The 13,676-nt window shown below is 36.9% G+C and overlaps 1 protein-coding gene across 3 annotated transcripts; it reads right to left on the bottom strand.

Annotated features, from left to right (window-relative positions):
* Positions 1-272: 272 nt before the first annotated feature.
* On the bottom strand, positions 273-13,416 carry LOC112165994 (increased DNA methylation 1). 3 transcript variants are annotated; one of them, XM_024302734.2, is made up of 10 exons: positions 12,967-13,416; positions 11,463-11,643; positions 8,899-11,339; positions 7,590-7,713; positions 6,858-6,931; positions 5,522-5,763; positions 4,321-4,407; positions 2,090-2,189; positions 1,187-1,388; positions 273-1,107 (listed from the first exon to the last, which is right to left on the bottom strand). In XM_024302734.2, the coding sequence occupies exons 3-10, from the start codon at positions 11,278-11,280 to the stop codon at positions 320-322; spliced, it is 3,999 nt and encodes a 1,332-aa protein (XP_024158502.1). In that variant the 5' UTR covers positions 11,281-11,339; positions 11,463-11,643; positions 12,967-13,416; the 3' UTR covers positions 273-319. The 3 variants fall into 3 exon arrangements, with proteins under 3 accessions (XP_024158502.1, XP_024158501.1, XP_040362117.1); XM_024302733.2 differs by having other exon boundaries at positions 8,899-11,334; positions 12,967-13,415; XM_040506183.1 differs by lacking the exon at positions 11,463-11,643.
* Positions 13,417-13,676: the final 260 nt, after the last annotated feature.

Below are 13,676 nucleotides of genomic sequence, written 5' to 3' on the forward strand. Positions count from 1 at the left end.
GGGCTTTTGGTCAAGGACCATTTTTGTTTACTTTTGCCCTTTTAGAGGTTCAACAAGTTTTTTGGAAGCAAAACAAGTACATCATTTTATATGGAGGGCGTGGACTAATTTAGTGCAGAGAGGAAGAAAGCACAAGCATTAAGGTCCCTATTTTCCTATCCCTTTTAAGAAAGCCACTTTTTTTTCTTGATTTTTTTTACCATAATCCATTAATTATGTTTTCATTTTTGTCTGCCAACACTACATAAAAGTAAATAAATATCACTGATCTGAGCACAGGATATTTTTCTAATCAACTCATTTTTATTTCCGCCTCGCATCATTTTTGCGATTGTTCATCCAGAGAAAGCTGTGTTTCATCATACATTTCCGAGGATTCAACAACATTAGTAACCGTTTCCGGCTTGCTATTTTCTACTGCTGAAGCTGGTTCTTCACAAGACAGCTTTAAAAATTGCTCCTGCAAAGTACTTATTTTGGCTTCACCCACTTGCATAAGATTGTTTTCAAAAACTCTACCTTCTGGTTCACTGCCGACTTCAGATTCCAGCAAATCCTTGCCAGTCATCTGCCTTATTTCTGATTCATTGCCTACTTCAATCTGGCAACAGATTTTTGATTGCTCTACAGCTTCAAATTCCTGGAAATTCTCGACTTCAAGTCTAACTGCATCAGCAACTATGTCCGCACGACATATCCCATCCGATTGCTTTACAGCCTTAATACCAGTTTCAGCATACGATTCAGATTCCACTGACTTCTTCCTTTTAATTTCCATTTCAGCACCAGCTTTGTTAGCAGAACACTGGACAACACGTCGCTGTACAAACCCAACAATGGCATCTCTGGATTGAATACCTACCTCAGTTGCTTTGTTTTTTCCTTCTGATGTACCAACTGGTCCAGCATCAGCAGCAATAAATAATTTACTACCATCATCACATTCTTCTAAATTAGTACCTTCTACAAATTCAATTCCTGCTTCAGCACCAGTTTTGTTTCCACAAGTATCATCAGAGTGCACAAACTCAACCATCGGCTCTTCTTCAGAACAACATTCTTTTCTCAATCCTCCAGTTTCCAAGGATGATGATGTATGACATGTTCCTGTGTTCACCATCAATCAAATTCTCAGAGGATTGAAGAATGAACAGCAAGGTATAAAAAGAGGGGGAAAATACTTTACCAGGATGTCTATATGCTGTTTTATTTTCACATAATGGCTTCTTGAGTAAAACCGTTCCAGGAAAAACCATCAAATTGATCTTGTTCAAGCTTTGCTTTTCTCTGTCTTCCACAGGTATAAAGCCAAAACCCTCAGTCCATGTCCCCACCAAATCTGGAATGGCAGCTATTACAAGCTTTTCCACCTTAAAAGATATCAGCATCTACAGCCACGTGGAAGAAAGAAGCGAGTTAATAAGATGAAGCAATTAAAGTTGACAAAATAGATAAACCAGTTGGAACAGTGAATTCTAAAATTGGATCTCTAAAGCCTATCCATAGATTATGCCATTGCTAACTTTTTGATAATGCACTATTACGAAAAAGTAACTAGAGACCTTTCACTCATCCAGAATCCAAAAGTTGTGAGAATCAAAACTCAATATAAGGAAAAGTGAAATAATTTCTAATATAGGAAAACATCGAGATATGCACATCTTTAACGTCATGCACGTATCCAGAGTTCCAGATGGCCTTAGAAAAACACAGAAAAGAAAAAGACAAATGCATACATAGAGAAATGAATACCATGACAAGCTAAAGATAGAAGTAAGAATAGTAGAGCATTATGCAAAGCTAATGTAGTGAGAGACAAAACGGCAGAAGATCATGTTATGAACATCTCTAAGGTGGCATTTAAAACTATTATGGTTAATTCACTAATTTCTTCAAAAGGCGGTTTAGATGTCACATAAAGGCAGTACATTAAGTTCCCCATAAATAAGGTATAAATATTTTTAAAACATCAAAACAGTTGAGTAAATCTATCAAGACCTCCCGCCAAACCAGCAAACCCAATAGAGTGCATGAAATGGACAAAAAAATTTGACGGAATCTAAATTTAACGTCATTTTTACATTTATACCTCTTCAATAGCAGTCAGAAGGCGTCGGCACATTCCCTGGCGACGGTATCGACTGCAAGTTGCAATAAGTGGCATCTCTGCAACTGTTGTTCCATGCACCCTGCAACAAACAACAGTTAGCAAATTCTGTCTCTGGATAAAATCAATTACAGAGGAACAAAATAGTCCTGAGTTTCTGAAGCAGAAAACACTTCAAAAGATGAGATTGATTATGAAATTGGAGCCACCGATCCAAAACCATTTGGCATGGTGTGGAGAGGCCTAAGATCTTATAAACTGCTCTGCCCAGCTTCACATATTCAATGTAGTACCATGCTCCCTCATGTGTGGCTTAACTGAGCCTCAAACATGAACAACATTTATTGGGTGACATGGAGCACTTGGGCTATTAGAGCTAACACATAACAGCCTAATGTGATACCATGAAGAAAATGGATAACAACACCCAAAACTAATTGGCGATGGTGGAGAGAATCAAGACCTAGAAGTTTCATGCGATGTTTTATACTCACAATGGTACTCATCTTAACATAGAAAATTACAAAATCTAAAACAACATCAAAAATAAAATAAAATAAATAATAATAATAAATAAATAAATAAATAAAGAACACCACTAATAACAGCCTAAAAGAACTGAACTCCAAGCACAGATCCATACAAACACAAGTACAAAAAGAGAGTTCTAACACAGCCCTGGCCAACTGCTGCCAACCAATCAAAACACTTCTCTTTTTCTGGTAACAATCAAACGTTCAAAACACATTAGAAAAAGTAAATAAGAAATAAATCCTAGCTAAATAAGACTACCAAGCTACCCAGGAAAATCAACTACCTATTTGGTTTTATACTTTTCTGCTCCAATACATTGATAAACTTTTTTCTTTTTTTCTTTTTTGTGACTAAGCTGCAAGGAATGTGGGTGCAGGATATGAAAAAATGAGAGAAATTTTTCGGTGTTACTCTTTCTATTCATAGATGGATTTGCCGAAGAATGTCTAATTGTGCCTTTGATGCTTAATCACTTAATCCATCCTAAGTACCTGGTTATTATCATTGATATCAAGAAACACGTGGCCAATATATCTTAGAGTATCAACGAAATCCAGAACCTCATCGAAATTAGGAGATTTTATGACAGAATTTTTTTTTTTTTTTGAGGAGGAGATTGCTTGAAGTATTTAATTCTACATTAGCACTTTTAGGGTTCGTTTGATACAGGGTCTTAGCTGGTAATGTATTAAATAAGAGTTACAAATGAGTTTGAACTATGTTTGGTATGGCCTGGTACTAGAATAAATGGTACTAACTAGGACCCTTTTTCTAAAATGGGCTCGCTAGGATGCCCAAACTAAGGATACTGAAAAGGGAATCCTTAGCTAAGATTTTTCTCTTTCTTTTTTTGTCCCTCTCTCCATCAGGAGAGCTCATAGCTCGCTCATTGTCGTCTTCTTCACTCTGTCACTCATTGCTCTTCCTCTGTCATTACTCATTGTTCTTCTTACTCTTCCTCATTGCTGCTGAATTTCTCTTTGCTGCATCATTTTTTTCTTATTTTTGAGAAACTCTTTGCTGCATTGTAGAAGAGCCAAGTCTTCATAATTGATACTTGATCTTAGATAGAGGAAAGCTACAAGTCATCCTTTATTGTGACTTCTCCAGTCTCTAACTTTTCATTCAATTTTGGGTCAAGGCAATTGAGAATTGTGGGTATTGCAGTTGATAAGTACTAAAAAAAATAAAAAGAGAGAGAGAGAAAAAAGGATAGAAGCAAAACAAAACTAAGTCCTTCACCACACGAAACGTAGCCTAAGATTAGTCTAGCTTAAGCCCACCCCCAGTAATGCAGGACAGTCTTAACAAATAGAAAGGTACACCCTTGGGCTTGTAGCTACTCAGACAGCAAACAGCCTGCCATACATATCACTTATAAAATTGTACCCACTCTATGAATCGCGCACCTTATCATTTAGAAGAAAATTACTAGTTTCTCGTCATTTTATCATACAGCTTTTCATTAGAACCAGCCCAGCTCTCCATTTAAAGAATACAAAATAAGAAATACCATCTTATCCACTTGGAAGTTTCTAAATCATTTAAAACGATTGTGGTAGATAACAACTAGTATATGGGGATGTAGGCTGCAGACTAAAATAAACTTTCAGCAGCCTAATATAAAATGAATGTCAAAAGGATCTACATGCTTAAAAATAATTATATAGTAGTACTACCTGATGGATGCTACAGATATCAGCACATCATCTTTCTCTAAGACTGCAGTGTAGAAGCCTTGAAAATTCAAACGAGCAAATTCTGACCTGAATGTTAGATTACAAAAATAATAAGCAATTCATAACAAGAATTACCAATTTATAAGCAACTTTTACTTAAAAAAAAATAACACAAAATTGTGTTTAGAAAGTGTCACATTTTGATATAATTGTTAAGTAAATGGGCCTTCATAAGCATCTAAATTATTCTCCATACCATGAGCAAACCCAGTCAAATAAATACGACCAGCTACCAGGAAAAGAAATGCAATAGCTAAATGACAGTGGAATATTGATCATAGTCCTCAACTTAAAGTAAGAAACTCCCCATATTTGGATCAATTCAAGGTGAGAATGGGATTGATGTCTTTTTTCCAAAACTTGTATATTTGCATTTATAAAAAAAGAAAAAAGAAAAAAAAGACAAGCCTGATACCCGTTGCACAACTTACAAGTGTAGTAAATCAGTAAACTTAAGATCTCAATCCTCCACCTACTCTTCTAGTAATTCACCGCCACTAAGGACAGCTACAAACTCTCTGTTTTGGTTGGCAAATAGAGAGGATGTGATCTACTGTTTCTTCAGCTTTCTTACAAATGATTATCAAAAGATCATAAACATCAAGGGAATTTTATCTTTGCCTTGTTTTTGATTAAGGAATTGAAAACTGGCCAAATAAAATGATAATTTCTATAAAAGGCTAGAGTTGAACATGCGGAAGACCAAAACAAGACCACACATAAACAAGACAGAAATTCAGCACAGAAAGAAAACTTAGGCCATATACATATTTGTATGTGCAATAAGTTCTACAAGCAGCCATATTTGTTCAGTATTTCTTAAAATAAAGGATTTCACAAGTTCGCCAATCTCTTTAAGATGAAGATTCCTCTAGTTCTATTTGGAATTTGCATTTTCCTACAGTCTGTGATATTATTGCCTGCTGGCATGTAGCAATTTTCTAATTACTTCTAAGGACCTTTAAGACCTTTTAAGAAAGAACTTCTAATCTTGATAACAATGTAAACATTGTCTGCATCCCTAATTTATGGGCAGATCTTTGTAGTAAACTTACGGCCTCAGAAAGAGAGAGAGAGAGAGAGAGAGAGAGAAATCAAGTCAGAAGATGATCAAGGCTATCTACGGAAGAGATGAACTCACCCCCAACTGTACAAAACTTGGGGTATCATGTCTATGCCTGTTCTAGGATCCACCATAGACAGAAAGCTTTCTTCCATGACAGTAAGAGCAACAGCTAATCTTGTATTGCATTCTGCTTTCAGTGATAACCGTTGGGCAGAATGAACTTTTTGGTCATCACGAATGCATCTAAGAAGTGTCCATGAAAAGCCATCGACAACATGATTAATGTAGCCAACATGAGACTGAAGACCTGAGTAAACCTACACACAACAGTTAAACCAAGTATGAACTAACCAGAACTGTAAGAGTGGTAAGTGAAGACCATTACTGACAAACAGTAGGGGCACAAGAAGTTAATTTGCTCTTTCACATTACTTACGAACACTTAGAAGGAAGAAAATCATAAGGAACAAAAAACCTACAAGGCCTTTATAGCTAACTAAAGCTCATCACTGCATGAGCAAGATATTTACATTGTCCCATAAAAAATTGCTTCCCACAAAGCTAGTTATGCCACTTCCAGGCTACAGCACACTCATATCTTAACGCTTGAAAGCAATTACACTAATGTTACGTAAATGAACTTGAGTAACGGAGAAGTACATCTTTCATCCATTCAAAAATAAAATATTAAACTAAAATATCTTAAACACAAAATAGGAAATTCACTTAAGTTGACCAAAAGTAATGCCACTGTTCAACCATTCCATTCTTTGTTTGCATGTAAAGAGAATGTTCTTTTTAATAGGAAAGAGAAATTGATTAATAATAGAGAGGATGTACAGAACAGCCGATAAAGAAAAAAAAACGCTGAAAACACTAGTAAAGCACTAACAAATGAAGAGAAGAAGATTAATAAAACTGAAAGAAGGAAAAATGTGGCAGGGTCCCATGTGATCTTTAAGGAAAAAAAGAATACTGAAGTCTGACGGAGAACCAATGAAACTATACACAGGTAGCCTAGTTACTTAAGATGAATATTCTTAATTGGAAAATTGATTGCTCCCAAAATTGTCAAAGGATTAACAACATATGACAACAAAAGGGATCTGTCTTAACGATCATAATCACCTCACTTAACTCTGAAAATAGCCTTTAAAGGAAGGCGGCAAGCAAGACCACTTCCTTCTTAAAAGGACGCAGATCTTGATACAATAAACAAGGCAATCAACAGTTTGCATGTGTTGCCTAAACTAGGATGATGGTTCAGGAAAGCAAAACCACAATCTTCCAGTTATGGAAATAAAGTGATTGAAGAAATAGCAAGCTGCAAGTCCTTGCTCTATGAAAAAAAGAATGCCACGAAAGTTTTCATTGATATGTCTGTAAGTGAATATTTAGAATCAGTACATACCTCTTGACAGCTTCTTTCACAGAACCAAGAATCCAGTACATGTATGGATTTTTCTTTCAGACAAGCCTCATGATCTGTTCATAAAAGTTAAATCATCAGGTAAGGTAAATTTCACTTCTCCGCAAGATGGTCGTTACTCGTTAGTAACAGAGGCAGGAACTAATTTGGAATCAAGATAATCCAAATGAGTTCCTACTGGTCTAACAACCACAAAAGATATAAAAAAACAGTAAGAAGAACCACAGACTTGGCCCAACAAATTGAATTAAGCCACATTGCACAATATGAGAATTCAAAACAAATTAAAGTTGAAACATGATGGCAGGTAATAGTCTACTTTCAAACAAGATACTTCTGTTTTTAATCAACTCAAACAAGCATCTAATGCAATACACCCTCTGAAAAGGTTAACCAGCATCAGCATGCCAACATAAAAGCAAACTTGAAATCCATATCAAATTATGATCAAATCATCCACTTCCGTAATAATTAATTTTTACCACGGAAGTTCCATCATGTGGAAATATTATTTCTATACTTCTACTATGAGTAATATTCCTTTCTTTTCCTAATAAGTATTTCTACAACCTACTTACCATCTTCACCATTGTACACAATATCAGTTACCATGTCTGACTTTGATGTACATACCACATCAAACAACTTCAGACTCTCTCTACAGGTACTGAAAACTGTTTAGGTACTTGAAAGTTTCAAAAACAGGAAACTTACATTTATGCTCACACTGCAAACATTTAAATCCATCAGAAGCACTTGAAGCCCCTTTGTCGGTAACAAAATGACCACATATCCAACAGGTGCAATTTGGACAATACCAGCTGCCTTCAGGAAGCTCCTGAAATTGAAAGTGCAAAACAGAATATTGGTATACAGAAGAAACAACTCCAAAACATATTCGGCAAAAACCCTAACAAGTATGAAAGAGAAAAGGTTATCAAAGATGATAATCTGGTGTCCTGGAACTATAGAAACAAAATGTCACAGATATAAAAGAAATTCAAACATATGATAACTTTTCCTCCAATGACATAAAGACAAAGTAGCGTCAAAAAATAAAATGTAAAGCCACCATGCATTCTGGAGGAAGTAAATTCTGTATGCAAGTCAACCAAGAATATGTTATCGTCCAAGATGTACACATTCAGAAGTCTCTTTTGAATGATTGTTTACGAGAAACAGTGAGAAGTACCCCTGAATACTCAACACAAGTACACTAGCGATCATTGTACAGACTCTTTTTTTCCGAATCAGTGATCCACTAACCCCACACAGTTTCAAGATACAACAAAATTTGTTAAGAGGAAATGGTATTCTTCCTTTCCTATTTGTGATTATATATACAAGAAGGAAACTGATCTAATCAAGACTAATAATACTTTATGCATATCAGCATAGATAGGGATAAGAATATGAGGATGTTTTTTTTTTGAAGATCAACAATCAGTGATCCATCATTTGCCACGTAGTTCATCATTATTAATGCTTCCAAATATGCATATCTTAATTAGTGAGTTCACTGAACTTTAGGAGCACTTCTATGTATACAACCATAACTATGTACATAAGTGCTTTATCAGATCAACTCTCATGTGGATATATGTTAGATCAATGTACATAAACAGAATCCACGCCATTACTGAAGTTGTATATGGTAAAGAACCATGTTAGAAAATGCATTTGCCATTCAGCCAGACTTATTAAGAAAACCTTTGTAGATGCAGAAGCTTTGAGTTATAGAAGAACTGCTACCCTCCCAAATCCAAAATTTTATTAAGGATCATAACACAAAACCACCATTTATTAGCACTTAAAAAATCTTCAATTAAAATTTGACATATTTCTCAATGAAATGTCCTGTCTGGATTGCATGCGGCAAGTCAGAGGCCCCAAAACACACACACATACATAATGATAATGCAAAAGCTATGCCACCATAGCTTTGAAATATTTGAATATTTAACATGAGGAAAGTTCAGGAAAAATTAACCAATATAGGTATGCAAGAGCAGCTAAAGCAAACCTGCAGAGACAAACAAGCCTGATGAAAAGTAGAGGGGCAGTTATCACAGCATATCAGCTCGCCCCCTTCACCACAAAGTCCGCAAGAATCATCATTTTCATCATTTTCATCAGCTCGCACCACTTGAGTCCGCCGTTTCCTGGACTTGTATTCAGCTGACCAGGCTTGAAGCTGGCATAAGGAGAAGGCCTTACCAGATTCCAGAAAAAGATTTAAACATGGACGGTTTAGTCTGAACCCACCATGAATCTTGAACTCAGAAACTGTAAGTACTTCACTGCAACACTTGCAAAAAATACCATCCCTGGTAACTAGACCATCTTTAATAACAGAACCATCCTTAGTATTCCGATACTGGATCACATCATCCAGAAATATGACCCCAGCATCAAGCATCCAAGACAGAACTGTTTTTACTCCTACACTACCCAGGCTTCTAAGAAGCAACTTGCAATGGCTCTTTTCACTTTTATGCTTCCTATGAGCTCTAGATTTGTGGCCTTTCTTTCTAGAAGAACATCGACCAGGACTTGCACTAAAATCTGTGTTCTTTATGATAGCTGAAACCAGTAAGTCATCATCTTTGATTTCACATCTAGATGGTTTCTTCTTTCCAGTTTTAAAATCATCATATTCACGAACATTTTTCACAGACTTTGGGCTTTTTTCACCAACCACATGCTGGGAGGAGTTGAGAGATGAGGACTTCTTGCAACTTCCTTTACTTCTTTTATTGCCTGCAAGGTCGCCATCGACCTCTTTCAACTTTGACTGGTTACCACTGACATCAATGCATTGCAAACCAATATTATTACTAGAAGTGGAGCTTGGTTCCATTTCAGAAATCTTTTTACACTTCCTTCTTATTTTCTTTTTCAAAACAGCATTACTTGCGCATTTTATTTGGTACTCCAGAGACCCCTGCAGATTATCTCCCAGCCTATCGTAAGTCATGCCTCCCAGCAGTTCATCTCTTTCCTCAGAACAAACCACCGATACATCTTCCATAACATTCCCCTCAGAAACTGCCGATCCACTCCCTCCTGCCAGAGTTGTATCACAGAGGGGAGCAGAAACATCTTCCTTCTCCAGATTATTTTTGATACTATTCGCATTAGTCAAGGCCAAAACCTTATGATTAGTATTAATAGCTAAACTTTGAGTTGCTTTAACAGTCTCTCCTTTTCTCAGAGCAAGAATCTTTCTCTCAATAAACACAACAATCACAAAGGGATCTAAGAGCCTCCACCAATAAGCCAATTCAGTAGCAGGTTCTGGTTGATTCATCTCTTTCTCAAAATTTACTAAAGCACCAGATAGATCTGACCAAAACTGATTAATATTGGACCATTCCTTTGCATCATCTCTCTGCAGCGAACTGCACCTATCTGCAAACAAAAGTTCACCACACAACCGCCAAGCTTTGGGGAAGTCACGAATTAACCTTCCTTTTGGTGTTACATAAACAGACTCCATATAAGCTCTACTAGGTCTTTTCCGCCTCTGAATATGCCATCCTGCAGCTTCAAGTAAGCGATTGACATCATACTGGAGAAGCGGACGAGGATCCTTGCTAGAGTCTTTCTTGAAGGCAATAGCAGATCTATCCAACCCCTCGGGTTTTCCCTCAGCACCTAGCGGAGTTCCCAACTTATCCAATAGAGTGACAGGGGAACCTGTAGCCAAAAGCATGGTTGAGAAGCTCTCCTGGGAAACAGGTGAAGCAACAGCTTTACTTGCACATAGTTCCTTTCCATCATTCCCATCAGAAGCTGGTAATCTGTTCTTTGAAACGTCAGAGTCACCTACTATGGCCCCTCTGTCAAGTTTTGCAGGCTGCTTTAACAGATAGCAACTAGATGTAACTCCCTCACTCGAAGACTCGACCAAACGAAATGTCACTGTTTCAGTAATGGAGTCTGTAGTAACAGACAAGCCAGAAACCATTTCTTTTGAAACTATGGACAAATCTATTACCTTTCCTAAACCAGGTTTTGCACAAGGAAGTTCATCAACTGAAAACTTCATTCTCTTAGCACTCACATCTTCGCCATTCGTATCTAGCCAAGCGGATCTGTCCGGGAAAAACCCTGGTCCAAAAATTTCTCTAGATTCCTCAGTAGCGTTATAAAACTCCTCCAAACAAGTATTTTTAGAGTTTGACTGATTCGTTACAATTGAGTTTTCACTGTTTGAAGAGAGTGATGTATCTGTGGTCTTACTTGACTCACATTCAAAGTTAATCACTCCAGTTACAAGACATCTCTTACTCGTGCTAGCACCGTCACCACCAAAGAAAACCTCTGTGAATATATGGTGCTCAGTTTTGGATCCCTCAAAGTCATCATCATGCAGATCCTCAATTTCTTTGCTGAGAAACATCTCTAGTAACTGCAACAGCACTTTATCCACAGTCTCTTCCTTATCATTCCTTATCTGCTCTACATAGAAACATCATCACAAAAGGTAAATCAACAGTGTTGTAAATTATTCTGTAGAATAGTTACAGGAATTTTCCCTTGAAAAATTACTGAGATTAATGCATCAAAAAGAAAAAGACGAACCTCATCATTACTGAAATGCGAAGTATAGGAAATGATTCAATAATTGACACAGAACCCCTAAAACCGTCATCATAGAATCCTCAATACTTCCAATGATAAGTACATTGACCGATTAAGAGCTACATCCACAATTTGTAGATCCATCCAGGACCAGAAAAGGTGTAAATTACTGAGACAAGATCTACAATGAGAAAGGAAAATAATTAAGAATTCAAAACTCATGTAATTAAACTAGTTAATTAACATCATCCGAAAATCACTCTAAAAGCTGCAGGATGCTTAAAAACCTATCTACTGGCCTTAAATGGGTACAACACAAAACTTCAAGTGTTGCATAACTCTGTAGCTACTAAAAGAGAAAACAGTCAAAATGCCCCTTCCGTCCACGATGGAAAATCACAAAACCACTATCTAACTCTTCCATCCAAAAGACAGAATTACCATCGCAAACGGGCCCAACATATATATGAAAATTCAATGCAGCTGATAGTCCCATGAAAATTCTTTACAAGGTCACACTTTACATGACCATGCAATTGAACAGTAGATCCCTTGAAAGAAAAAAGATATAAAATAGATGGCCTAGTCTTCTATTGCTGAAAATGAATATGAAAAGCTCAGAACAAAAAGTGAATCATATCATCTATTGCTAACAGCCTAAACCCTCAAAAAAGTCCATCAGGAAGTAAGTGCAAATGTCTAAAACAGACACCTAATGGAGAAGTTGGACTCCTCTAAACTTAATGAAAAACATTTTTTCTAGATATATTCTGTTCTTTGGAGACAACTAACGCTACTAAATGCCTACCTAATATAAGCTTAAATTTACTTCGAATCACTGAAGCACCCTGCATCTTAACCCCAAAATAGAACACAAACATGCTAAAAATCATAATGACATTCCAAAATTGGAACACCGGGTAACGGGCGAAATTAGACATGATTAAAAACGTTAGATTCTGTTGCCAATAGAAAAGATGCTCCCCATGTGTACGTAAAAGATAAAGCTTTCCTACAAAACCATGGCATAGGCAGACCCATGTGTACGTAAAAGATAAATCTTTCCGACAAAACCATAGCATAGGCAGAGCCATGCATTCACAAACCAACTTACAGGTATAAAACCAAAGCAAACGAAAACCCATCAACATTTAGCCATAATTCTATAGGGCCATAATCCGAAAATGAATGAAATGTCAAAAATCAAAAGCCAAACATCCCCAGTATCCCACAATTATGCAGATCAAAATCCATATCACATTTCACTGCCATTGAAACACCATCACCAAATGCACACAACCAAAAAAACAAAAACCCAGAAAAGCTATCTCCCCATAGAAATGTACTTTCTGATCAACATGCAAAGAAGACAGATTCACAAATTCAGTGCTAGGGTTTCAATTATCAGCTAAATAAACCAAAAGGGTGTTGGCAATTGAGGACAAAAGAGACAAATAACTAAAGAGGGTAGGGCAATTCAAATTCAAACCAAAACTCAGCTCACCATTGCATTGCATTTCCCAAAATGGACATGCAGAGACGACCAGAGCACAATCTGGGACTAGGGTTTTGAAATTGAGGCAAGAAAAACAAATGGGTGTGGTTCAGATTAGGGAAAGAGATAGAGCAGTGAAATGGGTCAGGTTCAGTTGTGGCAACTCCACCAGCAATCAAAAAATGAAGCCTTTTTGGGAACCCGGAAAGCGCTCCCAACTGCAACAGATGGCATGTAATCTCTGCCTCTATCTCTCTTTACAACTCCCATGTGGTGAGCGTGAGCTCATCTTCTCATTTCTGCCCTTTTGGCTTTCTTTTCTTCTTCTTCTATAAAAGCCACTATGCTTTGTCTGCTTGTGGTTTTTTGAGCCGCGCATAAACCCCTTTCCAAGGGTTTATAATGGGAACGTCTTCCATGCTCCGAGTTTGGAGTGCTCGGGTTGTTTGTGTAAGATTTACTACATCTCTAGGTATTGCTGTTTCACGTAGTCTTCAGCCAAAATTCTCCATTTGTGGCTAAATTGCTCTTATACATAGTTGCTTCATCGATTTCTATGGACTTTGTATTTCCTTATTCTTCATTTCTCTTAACTACTTGCCCTTGGCCCCATTATAACCAAATAAAAGACCTCATGATCTTGAATGTTGTGAGCTACCTAGCGGAGATGAGATCGAAGAGTAAGCATATGACGACGCATGTTGTGAAATTTCTTTTGA

Source organism: Rosa chinensis, chromosome 5 (assembly GCF_002994745.2).
Source record: "Rosa chinensis cultivar Old Blush chromosome 5, RchiOBHm-V2, whole genome shotgun sequence".
NCBI classification, from domain to species: domain Eukaryota; kingdom Viridiplantae; phylum Streptophyta; class Magnoliopsida; order Rosales; family Rosaceae; genus Rosa; species Rosa chinensis.

Coding starts and splice junctions, on each gene's coding strand:
- LOC112165994 (XM_040506183.1), bottom strand. Junction 2,190..4,320: donor ATATCTGTAGCATCCATCAG/GTAGTACTACTA, acceptor TGTTTGTTGCAG/GGTGCATGGAACAACAGTTG. Junction 1,389..2,089: donor TTCTGACTGCTATTGAAGAG/GTATAAATGTAA, acceptor ACGTGGCTGTAG/ATGCTGATATCTTTTAAGGT.